Source organism: Crocodylus siamensis, chromosome 4 (genome assembly GCF_052110815.1).
Source record: "Crocodylus siamensis isolate JL-2025a chromosome 4, ASM5211081v1, whole genome shotgun sequence".
In the NCBI taxonomy this organism is placed as follows: Eukaryota; Metazoa; Chordata; order Crocodylia; family Crocodylidae; genus Crocodylus; species Crocodylus siamensis.
The window spans coordinates 111,133,246-111,154,978 of record NC_143398.1 but is presented as its reverse complement, the minus strand read 5'-3'; the positions used below and the strand labels follow the sequence as shown (position 1 = coordinate 111,154,978).

General features: G+C 41.1%; 1 protein-coding gene across 3 annotated transcripts in view; it reads right to left on the bottom strand.

The window, feature by feature from the left end:
- The window catches only part of DENND5B (DENN domain containing 5B), a 200,546-nt gene that overhangs the window by 116,579 nt on the left and 62,234 nt on the right, over nt 1-21,733 (bottom strand). For 2 of the 3 annotated variants that reach the window (XM_090043350.1, XM_090043348.1), the window contains exon 2: nt 12,091-12,156. The exons of the other annotated variant lie outside the window; for it this stretch is intronic. In XM_090043350.1, the coding sequence (XP_089899476.1) occupies nt 12,091-12,156 (66 nt within the window). The remainder of the gene's footprint in view (nt 1-12,090; nt 12,157-21,733) is intronic. 3 annotated transcript variants of the gene reach the window in all.

Below are 21,733 nucleotides of genomic sequence, written 5' to 3'. Positions count from 1 at the left end.
AGGCATGAGAACTGCTTGTATCAAAATTTAAGATTGTTTGTTTGGCTTCAGTCCACTGGATTGCAATTAGAACTTAAAAGGTATGTAGGTTCCTTTTACATAAGGCAACCTCAGAATCAAATTGTCTGCAAAAGGCCTTATACTGCCAGTCTTACACATTCAGTAATGCTTTATAACTCAAGTAATCCCATTAGAATCAGAGTGTTTGCAAAGCAAAGTATTACTGAGCAGGTGCAGAGGTGGCAGATTTAGGTCACTGCAGATAGTTTTGATGGCAAAATTGGTTCCTAAAGAAGGAGGAAGGACAAAGAACATCACTGTTGTATCAGGCAATAAATTATGTCAAATGCTGTTATTTCATGGACATAGCTGTAACCATATCAACAAAAAGAATTATGACTGGTCTCTACCAGTAGGAGACTACTGGAAGATTTCAATCCTAGTCTCAAGATATAAGTACATTTGACAGAAACAGCACTTGAGAATGAGCAACAAAAAAATTTAACATCTGTAGCCACTTGTACATCCCTTCCTCCCATCTGCCAAGTGTGTTAAACACCTCAAGCAAGGCATGGAGCTAAGTGGCTTCATGTCATCAGGCAGATGGAACAAGTGGAATGGAAACACTGGGAAGCATTTAATGAATAAGAAATCTCCCAGAAAAAGGAAACATAACTTTCAGAATGAATTCTGGAATCAATCTGTCTGATGTTCATCAGGTGATCCCAAGTTCCTCGTGCTCATGAGACTGATAAAATTAAAGCTTCCTGTACAAGCTATAGTGATATTGCTTCCTTAAGCAAAATCCTGCCCTCTTATCTGGAATTAGAATCTGGTGTTGCAGGTTTCCTTTTACTGCCAAGGAATGAAAAGACCAGCTGCTAAGTATTTGGCCAATGCGTAACTAAAATGAGAACCACTACAATTGCATCATCCATTTACTCTCATTAAGGCTTATGGAAGACACATCTACAGAAGGTTCCCCCTAATCAGGTTTGTGACCTACCGGTGCCTCAAGTTCCAGTGGAAAGAGAATGCAAGTGTTAAAATTAACTCCTGGAGGAATCAGCTTCTGAAATGAGAAGCTTGTTCAGCTATATAAAGCCTGCAGTCACATTTTGTATTCCAAAGTTTATATAGGCCATTCTTTGAACCAATTTAAATTGGGATGAGTCATCTAAAAGATATACACATCCAGTTCAAAAGCTGTTGAACTTCACTTGTAGAGGTGTTAAGCATCCACAATTCCCACCAAGTAAAAAATGTTAGTTCCCGTGTGCCTTTGGTTACATGTACTTTACAAGAGCTTACTCTAATAGTAAGCATTTCTTAGACTATGATCTGCAAAGAGTAAAATGAACCAGAGACTTTTGATCAATGTGACAGAGCAGAAGACCCTGCAAGGTGACAAAGCATTTCAAAACACATACTTGATTCTCAGAATGCTTTCCTCACATGGCACTTTCCAATACCTGCTGGCTCTGAGCCATCTTTGGCACCATGACTCTATTTACCATGGTCACTGCCACATACAGAGAAGGCTTTCATATCCAGCATATCTTGCAGTACCAACTACTATATTTACTTAAACAGGAAAGACAATCCTGATAATAAGATGATCCTGCAAATACACAGTTTCTATATATTAAGAATTTATAAAATATGTTATAATTTTCCAGGTATAGAATCTAAATATTGGAGGTTTGCCTTGTACTGCTACTTCAGGGAAAATAAATCTGGGGGGTCAGATAGCCCCTGTCCCCTCTGATTTCCCCTACCTTCTTTCTTCTGTAGCCCCTTCCTCCTCTCCTTGTTGTCAGAACCTGCTCTCCCTAAACACACAAAGTGAGGAGCAAATCCGAAAACAATGACCTTTACATTAAACATAGCTGTAGCAGTTTGTAATACATAGATTTAGTTCATCCAGAACTGGTTCAGGTTACCTTTTCTCGAAACTGCTGCATGTTTTAGCACAAGTAAATATACTTAAACAGCACTCTGGCACCTGTTTATAGATAGCACAAACTGGGCACATCTGTACAAGACGCCTTCATGCTCAGTGGATGGCTCTACTGTGCATTGGTGTCACAAAAAATGTTCACCTTTGCTCCTGTGCATTACTGCAGCTACTGTGCCTTTATCTACTACCTTAAATTAGACTTACTAAACTTAACATGCAGTAGAAAAGGTGCATTAATGATTTTTTTGGTTATTGTTGCAAGCGACACTTTTTTAAAATTTTTTTAAATTTTTTTTTTCTGTTTTTTTTGCACTGGTCCTGGAAGCACGAATACCAGGTCAATGCATGGAGTGGATGGAGCAAGCTCTGGTTCCGCCACCCAACACCAGAAAGAATCTGCTCAACATAGACCTCCGATGGAGGACATATCAGAGACAATCACCTGCCCTGGGGAACCCACCTACACACAGCCACTATGCATTATAATAGTCCAAATTCAAATGGCTTGTGATTTACTCTATAGCTCACTGGACTGGGCCCCAGAGTCAACTAGACTTCAAACCATGGTGACCACACAGCTCAGCACTGCTCAGTATGTGTGTGTACTTGAGACCCTCCTCCAAAGAATCCACACACTAATTAGCTCCCACTCATGACTAGAATTGCATGCTCTTGTCACAAGTTCTGGGATGCTCCAAAAATGCATATGCAAATAAAGGCACAGGGCAACCTGGTTCAGCTTCACCTCGTGTAGGGCAGGGTCACACTAATCATATGCAACAGGCTGAGAGAAGGGGCAAGAGAGATTTTGGGTGAACAGTTTGGTACCCCATTTGGTGATATTTGCCAGACATTTAAGGCTGGTGAAGAAACAAGAATCATTGGAAATGGGAAAGAAAGGCACAGCTCAGCTGTGGGAGTGAAGAGGAAGCCAAAACACATGCAGTGTAGAAGCTCATCATGACTTGAAAAAGAAGGGGTTGCTGAGGGGGACTGTGCTCAGTGAGCAGTACCATACATTTTACTTACATGGGCTACACTATCCCTTTCGGGATCTGTTTTATGCCCCTGGGGCCTTAGGGCTGAGAGTGAGCGAAATCTGAGGGTATCCAAACCCCAAGCCCCTGGACTTGGGCCTGCACATAAGATGCCTGCCAAAGGTTTTGGAAACATCTGAAGCCCCAGGTGGGGTGGAAGATGGTTGCCCATAGTAGGGTCACTTATGGTTCTTGACTGACTCATGGATTTGGAATTGATTTGGCTAATTTGGATGGGAACATGAAAAATTCTCTTAAAAAAATTAAAAATCTGTTTTATACTTACCTGGCAGGTAAGTATATCCTGGTCATATCCACTATGACCAGGATAACCCTTTTCTACCATGGGGTAGTACCTGCAGAGGTAATCTACAGTTAACCTCCCACATTCCTTTCCCATTTTTTATGGAAATGGGAGACTTCTCCCTAGCTTGCTCCTGTGGTCATATGGCCGAGGGTGAGGGAAACTCAGGGACATCTGAACCCCGAGGCTTGGGCCTGCATGTAGGATGCCTGCCAAATGATCTGGAAACAGCTGAAGCCCCAGGTTGGGGTGGAGGATGTTTGCTGGTACTAGGGCCACATGATCTATGAATGACTCATGGATTTGGTATTGATTTGGCTGGGAACATGAAAAATTTTACTTTAAAAAAAAACCCATCTGTTTTATGGCAGACGAAATACCATGATCATGATGATGGAAGGGGAAATACCCTGACCAAGGTAAAGCAATTAAAATGGCGCTCTGTAGTGGAGGGTTGTACGCTTGTCTCTTTGCAGACAGGACTCCCTATGAGAGGCTCATATTTAGTTAGCTTCCCACCACCCAGCTTCCAGTAGGAGGTTCTTGGCTACATGCCGACTTCATGGAAATGGGAGACTCCTCTGTAGCTTGCTCCTGCGGCCATATGGCTGAGAGCAAGCGAAACTCACGGGATGCCTGCCAAAGGATTTGGAAGCATCTAAAGACCCGGGCTGCGGTCGAGGATACTTGCCAGTAGCAGGGCCATATATGGTACTTGAATGTTTCAAATGGATTTGGACCTGATCTGGCTAATTTGAACTGGGACACAAAAAAATTACCTTAAAAAAAATCTGTTTTATGGCACCATGGGGAGGGTGTCAGGGCTGGCTCTGTGCACACATGTAGGCACACACTCTTTCCCACCAGCATTTTTGGCATCAGGAAAGCTTGTTCCAGCCTCTGACTGCTGGCCTGGTATTTCAGTACCTCCAGGGGGAACAACTGCCCCCCCGCTTTTTTTTTAAAGGGCCATACACAAAAAGGGTTCCCATTAGCATGTTTGTCCAACACAGACCATATGGTTATTCTCAGCCTTGGTTGGATTTAATCAGCTTCATAGTTGGTCTCCATTACTGAGCTCATACTGCTTTTAGTAGCAGTTTAATAATAGTCAATGTATTTAATGAGGTTTCCTTGTACGCAAGTGTATGACAAGGGTTCCCACCCCCCATGCGGATTGGAGGGGAAAAAACAACAAAAACCCTTTATATAACTGTATTAAGTTCCCAATTTTACCCAATGAGTTGCATATGCAAACACAAAGAGCTCTAAGCAGGGACCAGAATTCAGATCTCTGCCCCCAGTTAAGATCTCTAACTACTAGCTAGAGTCATATTCAAGCTTTCTCTCTACCCCCAAGAAGCCTGGGATTCTGATTCAATTTAGGAATCCTTGTTGGAGGATTCTGATGAGACTTAGGCATGAGGCCAAATGTCAGACTGCTCAGTGGCTAGTGCAAGGCAGTCCCGTGTTCATGAAACAGCAGAACTTTTCATCGTGAAAGCACGGACAATTATGTACAGATCCAAAAAACCCACATAAATCCAGGATAAGCACCCAAGTTCTAATGGTCTCAAATGTAAAGTTATACACAAGACTGGAATTCACAACAGGAAGTATACTGGTTGGGCTACCCAAACTAGAATGTAGAAAATGCTGAAGAGAGTGTATCTGAAATCCTCTTTCCTTCATGTAGGGCTGCAGGGGCACACCTGAATTAGGTATCTGTGAAATTAAGATTCATAGTCTGAAATTCCCACCCAGGCTTAGGCAACTCCTCTTCTTTTTTCCATAGAAACAATTGGCTCACTCTTGTTTTAAAGGATAGGGGTTGGTAGAGGTACCCATCTTTACCCTAACAATCTAGCAGTTAGAAAGTGCCATCCTGAAAATCACAGACCTGAATTCAATTTCCTTCTCAGTCCGAGCTGGTTAAAACCCATAAGCCTACAAAGGATGGAGGACGGGATTCACCTCCAAGGAGAATTATTCTGCACTGGGTCCGGTCCTGCAGGGAGCAAACCAGGAAAGCCAAGGCTGCAACTGAACTCCAACTAGCTTCAAGCGTCAACGACAACAAAAAGTCCTTTTTCAGATATGTGGGGAGCCGGAGGAAAAGCAAGGGCAATGTTGGACCCCTGCTAAACCAGATGGGGCAACTGACAACTGACGCCCAGGAAAAAGCCAACCTATTAAACAGGTACTTTGCGCCAGTCTTTCATCAGTCACACGGGATGCCCATGCCTGCTATGGGACAGAGATCTGGGTGATGGGGATCCCCTACCCTCCATCAATGCTGACCTCGTGAAGGAACACCTTGAGAAGCTGGATACCTTCAAGTCAGTCGGCCCTGACAATCTGCGCCGCAGGGTACTCAAGGAGCTGGTGAGTGTCATAGCCCAGCCCCTGGCACGGATCTTTGAAAACTCCTGGCGCTCTGGTGTAGTGCCCGAAGACTGGAAGAAGGCCAATGTGGTGCTGATCTTCAAGAAAGGGAGGAGAGTGGATCCAGCTAACTACAGGCCCATTAGCCTGACTTCTATCCTGGGGAAGATCTTAGAAAAGTTTATTAAGGAGGCCATCCTTGATGGACTGGCCCAGGCTAACATTCTAAGGGATAGCCAGCATGGGTTTGTTGCGGGTAGGTCTTGTTTGACCAATCTCATTTCCTTCTATGACCAGGTGACCTATCACCTGGACAAGGGAGAAGAGATTGATGTCACATATATTGACTTCAAAAAAGCCTTTGATCTGGTATCCCATGATCACCTCTTGGCCAAACTGCCCTAGTTGTGGCCTTGGCTCCACCACGATCCGCTGGCTGGGAAATTGGCTTCGTGGTCGGACCCAGAGGGTTGTAATTGATGGCAGTCACTCATCATGGTGCCCTGCGACCAGTGGGTCCCTCAAGGCTCTGTCCTGGGACCCATCCTGTTCAACATCTTCATTAATAATGTGGACATTGGAGTCAGGAGTGGACTGGCCAAGTTCGCCGATGACACCAAACTTTGGGGCAAAGCATCCACGCCAGAAGATAGGACAAGCTCAGCAAATGGGCAGACGAGAACCTCATGGTGTTTAACGCCGAAAAATGCAAGGTTCTCCACCTTGGGAGGAAAAACCTGAAGCTTCCTTATAGGCTCTGCAGTGCTACGTTGGATAGCACTACAGAAGAAAGAGACTTGGGGGTCATCATTGACCACAAGATGAACATGAGCCTCCAATGCGATGCTGCGGGTAGTAAAGCGACCAAAACGCTGGCTTGCGTCCATAGATGCTTCTCGAGCAAATCCCGGGACGTCATTCTCCCCTTGTACTCGGCCTTGGTGAGGCCGCAGCTGGAGTATTGCATTGGGCTCCACAATTCAAAAAGGATGTGGAGAAGCTTGAGAGAGTCCAGAGGAGAGCCACGCGCATGATCAGAGGTCAGGAAAACAGATCTTACGATGACAGGCTGAGAGCCATGGGACTCTTTAGCCTGGAAAAGCGTAGGCTCAGGGGTGATCTGATGGCCACCTATAAGTTTATCAGGGGTGACCACCAGGATCTGGGGGAACGTCTGTTCACCAGAGCGCCCCAAGGGATGACAAGGTCGAACGGTCACAAACTCCTGCAAGACCGTTTCAGGCTGGACATAAGGAAGAATTTCTTTACTGTCCGAGCCCCCAAGGTCTGGAACAGTCTGCCAGCGGAGGTGGTTTAAGCACCTACATTGAACACCTTCAAGAGTAAATTGGATGCTTATCTTGCTGGGATCCTATGACCCCAGCTGACTTCCTGGCCTTTGGGCAGGGGGCTGGACTCGATGATCTCCCGAGGTCCCTTCCAGCCCTAATGTCTATGAAATCTATAAAATCTTCCAGCTGAGGAGAGTGCCCTAGTCATCAGGCTAAGAGCTAAGCTGGACTAAGGTCATCTTTTACTTCCCCTGTTATAACTGGGCCACTGTACAGAAAAGAATGCAAGTCAGATTAATCCAGAGAGACAAAAAAAGTAGGAGGGAGCCTGACTTCAGCCCAATGAGGAGGATACTCCCCTGGGCAGAAAAAGTGAGTTCTGGGTATGCTTATGCATTTGTCATTAATGGGTAGATATTAAGGTGCGTAAGTGTTTATACTGGCATCTTGTGGATCAACCACTTGAGTTTTGGCACCAAGGGCACCTACACATGTACACTGAGGCTACTCTGATGCACTATAATTACAATGCATCGGAGCAGACTCAATTAATCAAATCTGCTGGAACATGAATTACTGTGCTCATTTAATGAGCTTTAGTTAAAGCACCCCCACTGCCATTTTTCAGCGTGGGGATGCTGATACACATGACATTCTGGATGCTTTAATTAGAGCAGCTCTCAGAGCCGCTCTAATTAATGCTACCCCCCCTCCAAAAATTATATCCCTACAGATATCAAACACCTAAAAACTTAGGGGCAGGTTCTGAGGATCACACTCCTGAACTCAGACACCAAATTCCACATAATTCCTTTGGTTGACCTGGATACTTTGGTCGATCTGGATCCAAAGCATCAGTCCTTTTTTGGCACTGACTGGCTCCTGTAGTGCTACCCTGAGTCATTCAGCTGAAGGGAGCTTTATATATTAGGACCTCAGTAAATGTGGAGAGAAAAATCCTAGAGAGCTTCTTCATCAAAACCAGAACCTATATCATTTTCCATTTGGTGGCAGCTTTACTATCCTACCATTACTATCTAATTGCCAATACATAATAAACATGTCACCACCACCCTTGCTTCAGACACAATGTTAGGATCATAAGAAAGCAGGACTGGATGGAACCTCATCTAGTCCAACCCCCTACTCAAGGCAGGATCAACCATCCAAGTCAAGAGTCCATTCAAGCAGCTCTTGAAAATTTCCAGAGATGTAGAGTCCACAATCTCCATGTAGTCTATTTTGATGCATGGCCACCCTCACATTCAGATAGTTCTTCTTAATCCCCAACCTCAAAAAATCCCCTCCCCTTCAATTTGAGGCCATTGCTCCTAGTTCTGTCTCATGCAGCCACAGGGAAAAGTCCATCTCCATCCTCTTTAGAGTCACCCTTTAAGTATTTGAAGACTGTCAAATCCAACCACCTGCCTTCTCTTCTCAGACTAAACCACCCTACTTCTTCCAGGCTTTCTTCATAAATCAATCAATCAATCTATTTAACAATGATAGAGAGCTTCAGTGCTCATCAAAATGAATGTGCCTACATTTTTGTTGATAAAAATCTAGCCTGCACACACAGAAATGGCTGTGTCTGAAGTATCTAGAAAAAAAAATAACCAAAGAGATTCAAGGTTTAAAGGCCATAATCCAAGGAAATGATAACTCTGGTAACTTACCTTCAGAGAAAACCTGCAGTGTCAGTATTTATCGTCACAGCATCATTTAAAACAGTTTCTTAGCCAATACTAAAGACAAGGACAGAAGGAAAAACCTAAGAACACACACCAAAAATTCGCAGAAGATTGTACCCACTTCATACTTCTACTGTGGAGTACCAAAAAGTATAATCATGTTATATACCTTTAGAATAATTTCAATAAAAATGTAAACTGCACAGCTGCAGAAGCATGCCTGAGGTGGCTAAGAACTACTGTAAGGGTAGAATGACATCTTTCAGCCAATCTACCTTAAAGGCCAGGGAGAAGGAAGGATTAGGAGGAAAATAGATACCACAGTTCTTCCCAAAAAAGCACAGAACAAAATCAGAAAGAAACATAATCAGAATGCACTCTGAAAATAAACTGGAAAGTAAGGTCACAGGAGGCAGAACCTTCTTGGCAAACATGATGGGACCAGCATGCAAACAGAAGTATTTTTTATTATATGAGCTCCCACACTGCTAGTATTGATCTGAACATGGAGAGAAATTTCAAATTTGACAGCATCTTCAGGCAGTAAGTGAATTATGATTTAATTTAATTAGTATGTACATTTTTAAATGTTAGCTTGCTAGATTCCAAACCATAATTAGCAGAACACACTGCATTTGAGCCTACTTCACTTTTAAAATTGAATCTAGCTTTGTAATCATTAAATATCTCTTATTAGTGCCCTCATTACTTGCACAGAGCAACAGCACATTCTATGAATGTTTCCTACTTATATCTGTCACACCCCTGCTGACTAAGATGCCAGTCAACACTACTAAAGTTATCAGTTTAGCTTTAAATTGAGTCCTTTATCTATTAGGATATTAACTCATAGAATGAGAAATGGTAGCCATGATAAACAGGTCAGATTAAGCTCTACTGCAATTGGAGATGCAATCTTATTTAAAGATATAAAAATCCCAGCAAAACTTAATTTAAAACATGTTAATTCATTTTACTGGTTTTCTATGAAATTTCAGGTAGTTCAGATTTGAAGCAAGCAGCTAGGTGATAGATGCTAGATCAAGTGAAATTGTGCTAATTTCATTTTAAGAATGTGAAGGAAACTCTGAAGCTGTTACATTAAAAAAAATCTAACTGTCCATTTAAGGTTCACAATAAAGTCACTTTGGTAAAAGGTTAACAGAGTTTGTGCAATTGCCATTCATGACCAGATTCAACTTTTAAGCAAGAGTTTAGAACTAAAATTAGAAGTCTGAGGACTTAACATACAAATAATTTTAAATTAGTTGCTGCAGCTCAAGCAGCCAAGCAAAGATGCACTTTAAATATTCATGTTGATGTATTCCTGCCTGGAAAACTTTAACCAACAGTAGCTAGCTACAAGTTCCAAAACATGAACAGGAATGTATGTGGCTACCAAAATAAAAATACTTTCTACTTCCTTTAGAGAAATCTATTTGGAGCATATCCAGTATAGTACATCATGCTGACAACTTCATTAGTTGTCATTTCTAATTAAGTTTGTTCAGCATTTCCCATAGATCTTGCTACCTCCCACTAGATTTCAGAACCAAAGTCTACTGGACAACAGTATCACACCACATGAGAGGAAAGTGACACAATATTGAACACAGTTGGTGGGAGGTCAGGTGTAGAAATGTTATGCTTAGAGAGGGTACAACTATGGGAATTGCTGGATTTTGAAAATTAAGAGGACATAACTGGGAAGCAGCAATGGATAACCTCTGTTAACATTATACCTGGGGACATCCCATAAACCACTTACAATTTAAAACAATATTTAAAAGGATATCTTCCCCACCTATTCCTGCAACCATTACCTTAGTGACTTGCAGCTTGGACCACAGCAGGTGAATTAGTTCCTGAACTACAGTTAAAAATATAAAGGAGGCCTTTGAGCCTTTTTATCATATCAGGCTTTTAAATGTTTGGTAAAGCAGAATGGAGTACAGAGAATCAGTGACAACTTGTATGCCATAGCAATCGTAGGGAACTATCTGACCGTGAACTTCAACTGTGCTATACAGCCTAGAACCTAAAGAGCAGGGATTCAGATTTTTCATCTGCTGTGGAAAAATGCAGATTTTCCCCCTTTAATGAAGGCCAGATTAGCTCTGGGCAGGAGACATCTCTGTGGCTTAGCAGGCAGAATCCAGTGCAAGAGAGAACACCATACTTTTATGGCTGCCAAGGTGAGGCACAGCAGCAGTGGCAGTGCACAGCTGTGCCCCCACTGTTGCCAGGTGGGCAGGGGGCACCTCACCTTGGCGGCCATGGCAGCATGCCGCTCTCTCCCATGCCAGGTATCACCAACTGAACTGTGGAGACAGCTCCTGCCCGGAGCTGGTCCAGCCCAGCTGCAGCCAGTGTCCCCATCCTCCTTGTTGCTTGTGTGCCCTCCTGCCCCTGCATGCATTGCCTGTGCCCACACTCCCCCTTCCTTATGCTCCCTGTTTCCCACACACTCGCTCCCTTCCTCAGACACTGGAGGGTGGGGCCAGCGGGTCAGGAGTGAGAGGCTCCAGCAGGGCTCAGGGAAACTGTGCTTTGGGAGAAAGGGGCAACGGCATGGGCAGAGAACCAGCATATTAGGGCTGCTCAGTGCCACAAAGCAGTGGAGGGCAGGGAGGGAGGGAGGTGGGGACAGGACAGCCACAGTTGAGTGAAGGGGGCAGGAAGAGCTTTGATTTTCTATGATAAAAATCGAAGTCAAACATCAAAATATATAGGTATTTAGAATTTATTTTGTTACAGCAATTCAAGAATTGGTAAGCTTCCAATTACTCTAAAATTGCAAATGTAGCAATAAAAACATTGTGTTCATTGCATGTGTATACACACACACACACACACACACTAGTGACGTTTCATTTTAATTGTGGAAAAACATGGATTTGGGGGGGTTTAATCAGAGAATTTGGAGATTTTTTTTTTTAAATCAGAGAATTTGCAAGGTTTAAACAGACAACCAGGATCCCTGCTAATGAGGCAAAATTTAGTTTAAATTTAAAAAAAAACTATTAGTCTCTGTAGACAGGAATTGGTGGGGCACAGAGGACAATGGGAGCAAGGCTTTGTATATGCTTATTGAGCACAGTTAGAATTTCTGACGAATTCCAACTTCACATAAAAGACGTGTTCAGCCTGTTATTAAGCTGATACAAAATATATCCAATATACATATATCAAAGGACTTTACACTAGTAGACTTCAGAAAAAATAAGTTTCTTCTGAGAGAAGCATATCTGCCAAGAGAGCTTTAGGGAAATACAATTTGATAGATATTGATTCAAATCAAGTTATAGCCTAAAGGTGCAATACTTGATTCTGACCCTTAATTTGATCAAGGGAAGCTAGAAGATGGATGTATAAAAAGGAGAGGGGGCCTGTAGATCTGATTTTTAAACTCCCATTTTACCTGAGGTTTTGTCTGTAGTGTCTGAGCTCTTGCCATGGAGATCTGCTTCTAGCCATTGGTATAAGACTACATAACATAACAGAAACAAAAACAAAAAGCATGTATGAACAAACAAAAGGATAAACAAAACTCATGAAAAAAGTGAAACAAAAAAAACCATACTCCTTCCCAACCCTTCTTCCCCACCACTGCCAGAAGGCAAACCCACAGGTTAACAAACTTTCGTTTTTTTCTTAATCTGTGTTAATGTTCAACAGCTATACATTAAGAGATGCCAGAGGGGAAACCTGGTCAAAATTTGTGACAGAAAAGCTAATATGTTGAGAAATTTAGATACTCTACTATTATCTCATTTCCTGAGGCATAATGACTTGGCTGGGGTCTGAGGCAGCTGCCACACAGAGGCATCAGCAATTTCTGGTTGCCACCATGCCACTGGTGTAATTGTGCAGTTGTGGAGGCAGTTGTTCCTTTCACCCCTTTGCCCCTAGTCAGCATCCAGGATGGCTTCCCCAGTCTCCCCATCCTAGTTTCACCACTGCTCATTTCTTTATTACAAAGGCAATTTGGTTCAAGTATTAATATTTTCCAAAGCCTCCAACAGATGCATAGAAAAAGTAATCATAGTATAATAAGGGGTTACACTAACACTTAAACATATTACGTAGCAATGTTGCTAGAGCCCCAATCGTGTGCATTTGCATCCATCAGCAAGAATATGCAAAACAGAGATTAGCTGTTTTGCACTTGTGATCTCAGTTTTGCATGAGAGCTGTTTTTTAGAAGAACCTTTAATTGGGAAGTACAGATCTGTGGCTCAATTTACAAGTGTGCTTTTGAACCTGGATCAAAAAGTTTGACATGAATATGCCATCTTTAACATCTTCAAGCTCAGGTACCCCAATGGCTGCTGGCAATGCTAAACTAAAGTTCACAGAACTTGCTTAACTGATGCCTTAGCTGTTTTGCTACCCTTCCATAACAATATTTAAAACTGCAAAAAAGGTACAATAGTGTGCCCTCATTAAAAAAAATGCATTATCTACTGGAAGTCAAATCTATTCAACTCAAGTAGCCATTTATGTTACCACTGAATTTCTAGTTAAATCTATAGGGCAGCTCTACTACTTTCTGATTATGTGACTTAGAGCAGTGGTTTTCAACCATGGTCTCATAGCAGCCTAAGGTGCCTTGAGAACCTTTGAGGGTGCTACAGTGCGCAATTCAATATTAGCAGGTAGGTGTGCAAACGCCTATATAATTCACAAGACAATCCAAGAGATTTCAAATAGGAATCTATAGTGTCAAAAACATTCTGTTCTTTTCTGGTCTGAGTTCCTTGCAACAGAATTACTCTGTTACTTCTCTGTAATCAAGGAAAGAGGGAAAGAGCTAAGAGCTTGAGGCTGTTCGTTGTAGCCATGCTGGTCTAAGGCCCAACATTTATGTGACCACCGGCACATTTGAATTTAAAAGAAAAAGCAGTGGGAGCCAATATGAATATTAAAGTTTAGAATTTAGATCAATCTGATCATCTCATCCATTACTTAAAATTGCATTAGGATCCACAACTTCAAAATGAAGCTTCCCTTTACTCTATATTCTTTTGAAGATGTCCATGGCACCTGTGGGCACCATGTTGGGAACCGCTGGTTTAAGAACATATGCAGACAAGGTTCTTTGGGTGTTTTTTAAGAAAGCTTTTATTAGACCAACAAAATAGTTGGAAAAATTGTTCTTTGCAAGCTTTCTGGTACAAACTCCTTTCTTCAGGCGTAGGGAGAGTCTATAGTTGTCTTGTGCTCTCCTGGATAGGATAGAAGCCAGTATCAGTATTATATCCAGGACAGCACAAAACAACTGTAGATGCTCCCTCTGCCTGGAGAAGAATGTTTGTACCCAAAAGCTTGCAAAGCTAAAACCTGGCATTTTCCAAGCGGGGCCTTCAGTCTAACAAGGTTTAGAACCATTCACTTAGAAGGTGCATCCAATTAGCAAATCGCATCAGTTTATTAAAACCACTTTTTTCAATTCTCCGTGAAGAGTTTTAGAATGGAATTTGGGCTTTTTAGAAGCAAGCATTTTGTTACTTGGGTTGGTAGGGCTACTGGGAACCACTACAGTCCATGGTTCCCAACTTGTTAATTACTCTTTCAACCTGCGGAGCAGTTATATTCTACTCCAGAAACCTTAAGAGTATTTAATTTCCATTTCTTGCACGGGGAGAAGAGGGAGGCTAGTTTCTAAACATTAATTAGGGAAATTAAGAAATAATTTATTCCCTGTACATTTCTCATTGTCAGGCTGTGGGATCCACCATCTAGGAAAGATGCACGGTTCCTCAATACGTTAGCGAAGGCAGAGTCCATTTGGAAATTATTTTGCCACATGTAAATTAAGTAATCTCTCTGAAAAGGAATGGTCTCAGCCAGGAAAAGCTCAAGAAGGGTGTCTTAGTGGACATATAACTACACTCACTTTGCAAGTTTTATTATTCCTACTGCTCCAAGCACTATCAAGTAAAAGAGATAAGCCAAGATTTTTAAATCCCCTATGTTGGTAAATAACAACACTGACTATACATGTCTGTATTTAGATAGCTGCCACTGTCAAAACTCCTCTTTTTGTGGGGGAAGGAAAGTCTTATTCAAGAGGTATGAGGTATTTACTCAATGCTCAAATACCTGGCTAAATTTTAGAAGCAGCAAATATTGAGAGAATGGAGTTGCATAGGAGAAAAGAGAGGAACGGTCATAAATTGGACTTCAGTAGCGCTGTGGACATACCCATTTAAACACAGGATGTGTAGCCAGAATTAAGAAAGTTATGGCATACAATCACTTGGTTAAACAGCTATTCAAATTCTTGTACTAAAGTGGCAAAGGGATGTTAACAGTGGAGAAATAAACATACAGATACAAATCAAATTGCAGTTATGGTACAATGTAATTCTCTACATTAAAATGTATGGAAAATGTCACAGAATAGCTAAACTATTGAAAAAAATGAATCTCTTAAAAAGTATAGATTCTACAGTTCTTAGAGTAAATGATGGCTAAAAATCTGACCCTAGCAATTCATTTCACCCATCATTCCCTCCTACTGACCTTGTCTAAAATATCTCCACTATCTGTCTGCAGAGTAACATTATACAGTACTGAGTGTCAGTTTCTTAATATAACTATACTCCCAGATACCAACAGATCAACAAAGACCTCTTACTACACCAGAAAACAAGTATGTGAAGTAGATGCTCTGTTTTATTTAGAACTTGCATAGTCATCTGAGTATGTTTAATGAAGCCTCAAATACTTTGATTCAGGTAATAAACATTAGTAATGACGGTTCAAGTTATTCATAATATTTTCAGTCTATTAAAGCACCTCTGCTTTATGTACAGTGGCTGTATGAAAGTCACTATTACATTTAAATGGCAATCTGCAAAAGTTATTACATTTTAAAATTTCCCTTTGCTCATCTTCACTGGTGAAGACAGCAATTCTGTTACATGAGCATATCTCTGGAGAAATTATCCCAAAAGTTTGGATTAGTTAGCAGGAAGTAACGTAACAGGTGTATAACTGGACTTTCCAAAGTTCTAAATATGGAAAAAAAAGTCATCTCAGGGTAAGGCCTCACTTTCTCTGTAACAAACATGCATAGAATTTTGAGTGGTTTCTTTTTGCTGCCAAACTGGATTCTGATCTTCAACTTTTATTACTGGGAGTATATAGACACCAAAAGTCAGTCTCCCCATTTATTTAAAAACAAAACAAAACAAAGCAAAAACAAAATTACTACTAATTTTTTCCATACATTTATTCTTCTCTACTTACGTTCATGAGCTTTTTGAATGCCTAAAATGCATTAAATATCTCTAATAGCTGGAAACAGAGATTAAAAAAAAGACAATTCTCCTGATCTCTTCCAATGCCATTTTATTTAAAGTATTTATGTGTTGTGCTGAAAGCAGTGAGACTCACATTCTTTACATCTTTCATCAAATCCACAAATCAGATGTCAACTGCTGCCTTAGGCCCTGATCCAGTAAAGCACTCAAGCACCTGATTAAGTCTTGGTGACAGTGCCAACAGCACTTAAGCTTGCCTTTTAACTGTTGCCTCCATCTACATTCATCTTTGGCCAAACCCTTAAAACAGTGGTTCTCAGCCTTTTTAGTTTCAAGCCACCCCTTCAAAACTTTTGTGAGTTGAGCAGCACTCCATTTCAAAAATTAATTTATTACAGTGCTTACCTCCTTGCAGAGGGGTTGGGCAGAGGAGGTAGGTTACAGCCAGAAAGAGATGACACTGAGCCTACATTTCTCTCTTCACCTGCTTATCGTATACCTTGTGGCAGCTTTCAAAAGATCTCACAGCACAGCAGGGTGCCCTGGCAAGCTGGTTGAGAATCACTGCTATAGAAATTTCTGTTTACATCTCACCAACTTAAATATGAAAATGTACATGACTGGATTCTTCACACTGAATGGTATTTCACACAAGAAGGAGGGCCATTAGACTTTAAGTAAACAAATATTAAATCAGCAGGGATAAAAGATATCAAAATCCAGCTACTAGTTATTATATTTGCTTTACAATGGAAGGGTGGAGAGAAGACTTTTTTCTAAACTGTCCGAAACGGTGAATTGGTGTAGAATTTGTTAGCTTCTTTACCACACAAAAAGGAAGTAGACATCTTGAGGTGCCGAAATTCCTCATGTTAACATAAAGACAAAGCACATACCTTTCTTCTGCTAGTATTGAGCTTCTGCATACTGATGCTCAGACTTCAGTTCAGAATGGAGGAGGAGGTGGTGAGGGGAAAGTACTTGCACTATGTATTATAAATATAATATTCTGTTTCATAATGCAAATACTATAATTATATATTATATGTAATATTCTATATATAATTTACCTCTGTGTGTATATGGATATGTATATAAATAACTAACTAAATAAAATCAAGCCCTTTTCAAAATGATCTCAAACTGAACATCCTAAAATTGAGACACTGAAAAAAGCCAGTAGTGACATGCAGCCTTTTTATAATTACAACACATGCCACAGTTGCACACCTTAAGACAGACTTATGAATACAACTTTGATGTTTGCTCTTTCTACCTATTTACAAGGCAAGAGTCATACAAGACTCAAACTCAAAGAAAAATCATGTTGGGTTAAATGTTATCAAACATTCCTAGCTCATATTTTGGTGGCAACAAAATATTTGGCAATTTAAAAGCCAAGCTGATCTAATTGTGATGGTACTAGAATAATGTTGTAGCCATGATGGAAGAATTATTCAAGAGGTGAGGGTATGCATGGGTGGTATCTTTTACTGGACCAACTGCATTGTTGGGATAGATTCAGACAAGTTTTCAAATGAGTACATGGTGCTCCTTTACCTAGGTATAAGATGGCTTTTGTCTCCACAAATGACACCATATAGGACACTGTGAGATATAGTTCCTATATCAGTCACTCACCTGGCTAAGAGTGTATTTAGTAGCCAAACTTTCTGATTAATGGTTAAAACAGAGACACCACTTCCTATAGCACAAAATTTTGTTTAAAGCTACCGAGAAATAGCAGATTAGGTTGATGCTAATAACAAATTTGCCTGTCGCAGTTATTATTATTCATCATCTTGAGCTTATTTGCAGTGTTTGATCTAAAAAACCCGCAAGATAGCTGGAGTTATCATTCAGAGGCAGCACACTAAAACCCCCAAGTCAGACCTCAAGTTTTAGGAGGAGCCCAATGACGTCTATATTACACCACATATCACCTGAACAGGGCAGGGAAGGGGAAAGAGGTCTGCTTGTTTGCACAGATGAGTATTTAACTATCTGTGTATCCATTCCATGTTTAAGGAAACTTTTGGACCAAAGTAATTAGAGATTTAACATGCTTACCATTAGGATCATACTGTACACAGCAAAATGCTGTAAAAACAGACAGCTTTATATAACACACTCAAAAGTTCCTCAGCTTTATCACACTTTGAATTATTTTTGCTAATAGTTTAAGTTTTTTAAAGTTTTAAAAGAGGAATGAATTTGTGATAACAGAGAATCAGTCTCTCTTCTGATAATTCAGATAGTTAAAATTAACGTTAGTTGGAGTAGGGGTTCTTGGAAGACTTCATCTTCTAATCCATGTACATGCAACCAACTGAAGTAATCTACATCAAGGAATAAGTTAAAGAAGATGCTGCTGTGCATACAGCTCAGACAAGACACTAGAACAGGAATAGCTCATAAAAAGTTCAACTGCCCAGCAACAAAACATCTTGATTACATACAAAATATTCTTAATGTCTTTTGGGAACTGCTGGTAACCATATATGCCATACATGTTATGACCAGTAAAAAAAAAAGTTTTTTCAGTTGAAAACCATGAATAGTCAGAACGAGGCTGGGAATCACAGAACCTCTCATGATATGGGAATGTGATTTCATGTTAGTCCCAGGCTCCGAGACCAAAGTGCTGTTTAAGTGGGTCTTACAGATGGCCTAAACCAAACATCTGGCTCCCTCTTCTCCTAAAACTGAAGTTAGGGATTCAGGTCCAAAGGCATAGCTTGAGACTAATGTCTGTTATGTAGCTTTTAAACAAAGCTTGGATCCCACGCTTGACTTGCACTACACCTACTAGATTTGTTCAGATTCTTAACAGAAAGATATTTAGGGCCTAAATAACCAGTGAAATTAATGGAGTTCGGAAGTTAGGGGACCAAAACTAACCAATCTTTGTACTTGAAAGAACCACTGATTCACAGCTGCAAGGAACAAGAGATCTCATCCTGGCTGAGAAGAGGGTTGAAGGAAGCTATTTTTTCCTGCAAAGAACAAGAAAAATTGAAACGGATGAACACAGGGGGAGCTGCAAAAGAGACTTTTCCCTGCCATATAAAATAAAAACTTTGCCAACTATTTCACCACAGAGCAATTCAAGTGGAAGACGCATGAAGAGCTCTAAATTAGCCTATCTAGCATTTAGGTAAATGTTTTCTCTTTGCACTAACATTCTAGTACATGGATCCTGTGGGAACAGGCATACCAAAAATATGCAGGCACAGGATACATAATGTATCATAATAATGTTTGTATCATGGGCAACAGATGCCTCCTGAGTTGGTAAGGGCACTTGCCCCCCAGCGGAGAGTCAGTGACTGGGAGGGAGGCTGGGATCCCCACAAGCCAGGCGGCCAGGATCTTGCAGGCCAGGGGGGAGCAGGGTCCCCCTTCCAGCCAATCCTGATCCTGCCAACCTGCAACTGGCAGTTGTCAGGGGGTATACCAGTGCTCTCAGGGGACCCCCTACACATTACCACTGATTTGTACCGAGTGGGAGGAGAACAGTGAGATAGTTATGGCAGCACCTATATTACGGTAATAGAAAACATGGTTTATGTTTGTAAGCATAAAAAGTCATGGAATATAGAAAGATGCTATATAACAAAATATTTAAATCTACAGCAAATAGATACATGATCTACTGTGGCCATGGCGCATGCAAAACCTATACTTTCTCAAGTAAAAATATATTATGATCCTTTAAAACATTTTAAACTTCTTCACCTGAAAGTATATTTTGTGGGATTAAGAAGTAAACTCTGTGTATTTTAATTAGTGTAAGTATGCTTACTCCACTGGTTCAAATGAATGTTTTAACTCATGTTAAAAAAAACAAAAACAACCAACCGCAACCTTCATATTAAGCAGATCAGGGTTGGATCAATACGGACTGCATTATAACCAAGTACATACCCCAGCGTTGTTGTCATTCCTCCCCGTGGCCCCACCATATCCTCCCTCCTGGTCCCCAGAGTCAGAAAAAATGCTAAATTCTGGACAATGACCAATAAAGACATGGAAATGTTTGCAAGAGATTTGGGAAGGGGAAGGGGTGGAGAGACTAATGAAGTTTACAGCCTAGAGCACTGTAGTGTTGAATTAAAAAAAGCCTCTAAAGGGATGACAATGGGTGGCAACTAAATGAGAATCCTTGATTATGTTAAAAAGCCAAGAATGGAAGCTCATCAGGCATTCTGCAAGGAGGGGTGGGAGGTGTGAATTAAAAAGATACAGTAGGGAGTCTATTGTGATGTAACCAAACAACACGGGCTAATTAAGAACTCCAAACTTAGTACTTCATACATTCATACCAACTATGAGATGACTCCTCTATCATAAAAGCCAGTCCAGTGAAAACTACTATGTATAGAATTAGGTATGACTGAGTTAATACCATACTTACTTGCTTACTACATGTGCCTTTCCGCCCCCACAATTAACCTTCCGAAATTGGGGTAACTGAGTTGGTATACATGCCCAGAATAGCAGCAATGGCACTTCTATTCAAGAGCTGATGGAGTCAATTGACATCATGGTTCATTAGAATCAAGGTGATTCCTGTCAATTGCTCTTCACTCAACAGATGATAATGACCCACTCTTTTTTTTAACAGTTTCGATGTTTCACTAATCAAGCTATCCTTTCTTTGGCAATTTTGCTGAAGAATTTGAAATTTAGCTACTCCTGGTATCTCTCTCCTCCTTCTTAAAAGACTTAAGTCTTAAATCTTTAAAAAAAATCCAAAAATCAAGCGTCTTGCTAGAGTCATAATCCAGTTTAACTTTAACGCTCTACGTTACTCTTATATCTCACAATTAACTTCAAAATAAATTTGAAATAATAATAAAAAGAAACAGATTTGACAGAGGTTCCTTTTAAGTGCCAGGGAAGTGCTCATATAATCCATTGCCAGTTTTAAAAAACACAAAACCATCAAAAAACAAACTAAAATAAAAAACAAACAAAACAAAAACATCATCTCACTGTCTATATTATATTTTACTCCCTCCCACCAATGCAGAATTTTGAACCTGAATCCACCTAAGGGTGTTAGCAGATCAATTTCTGGCAGGAAACCTGAAAAGCATAATTGCAGTAATTAGAATTATGTTAATATGCTACTCAGTTCTGGCATTGCCAGTGGTTTAATTAGTTAAGCAATAAAGAGACTACAAGCCATTCTTTCGAAACCTCTCTCTTTATAACCTCAGGGTTTGTTTTTGCTGCCAAGTTAAACCAAATTCTTTGGTGCGATGCATAAGGGTTGCACACAGGTGTGCTGCCTACGAGGTATACACAGGTGCACATGCACCTCCTACAAAAAGGCACTCCTGAGACTTCCAGCAGTGCCTACGGGTGGTCGCCACTTACCACCCCACTGCCGGTGGCATCTACAGGTGGTCCACGATCACCTGCTGGCCACTGTGGGTGGTTGCCACCCCTTGGTTGGTGCTCACCACCGTCCTCCACCACCGCTGACAGTGCCAGCGGTGTCTGTGGGAGCTCCCCTGATTACCGCCACCACACTCCCACTGCCACCATGCCCCCACCAGCCATTGGGGGCATGAGTCATTCATCCTTATGAAGATACTGCCCTTAACCACCTTACCTTCCTCCAGCTGGCAACCTATACACACTGATGTGAGGACACAGGGCTCTCAATTTCTCACTGGTACCTCCAACACACTCCCACAACTCCCTCTCCCTATTGTGTGTCTAGAAAAGCATTAGAAGTCTTAGTGTTACACATACTGGTAAGCATAGTACCAGCAAAGACAA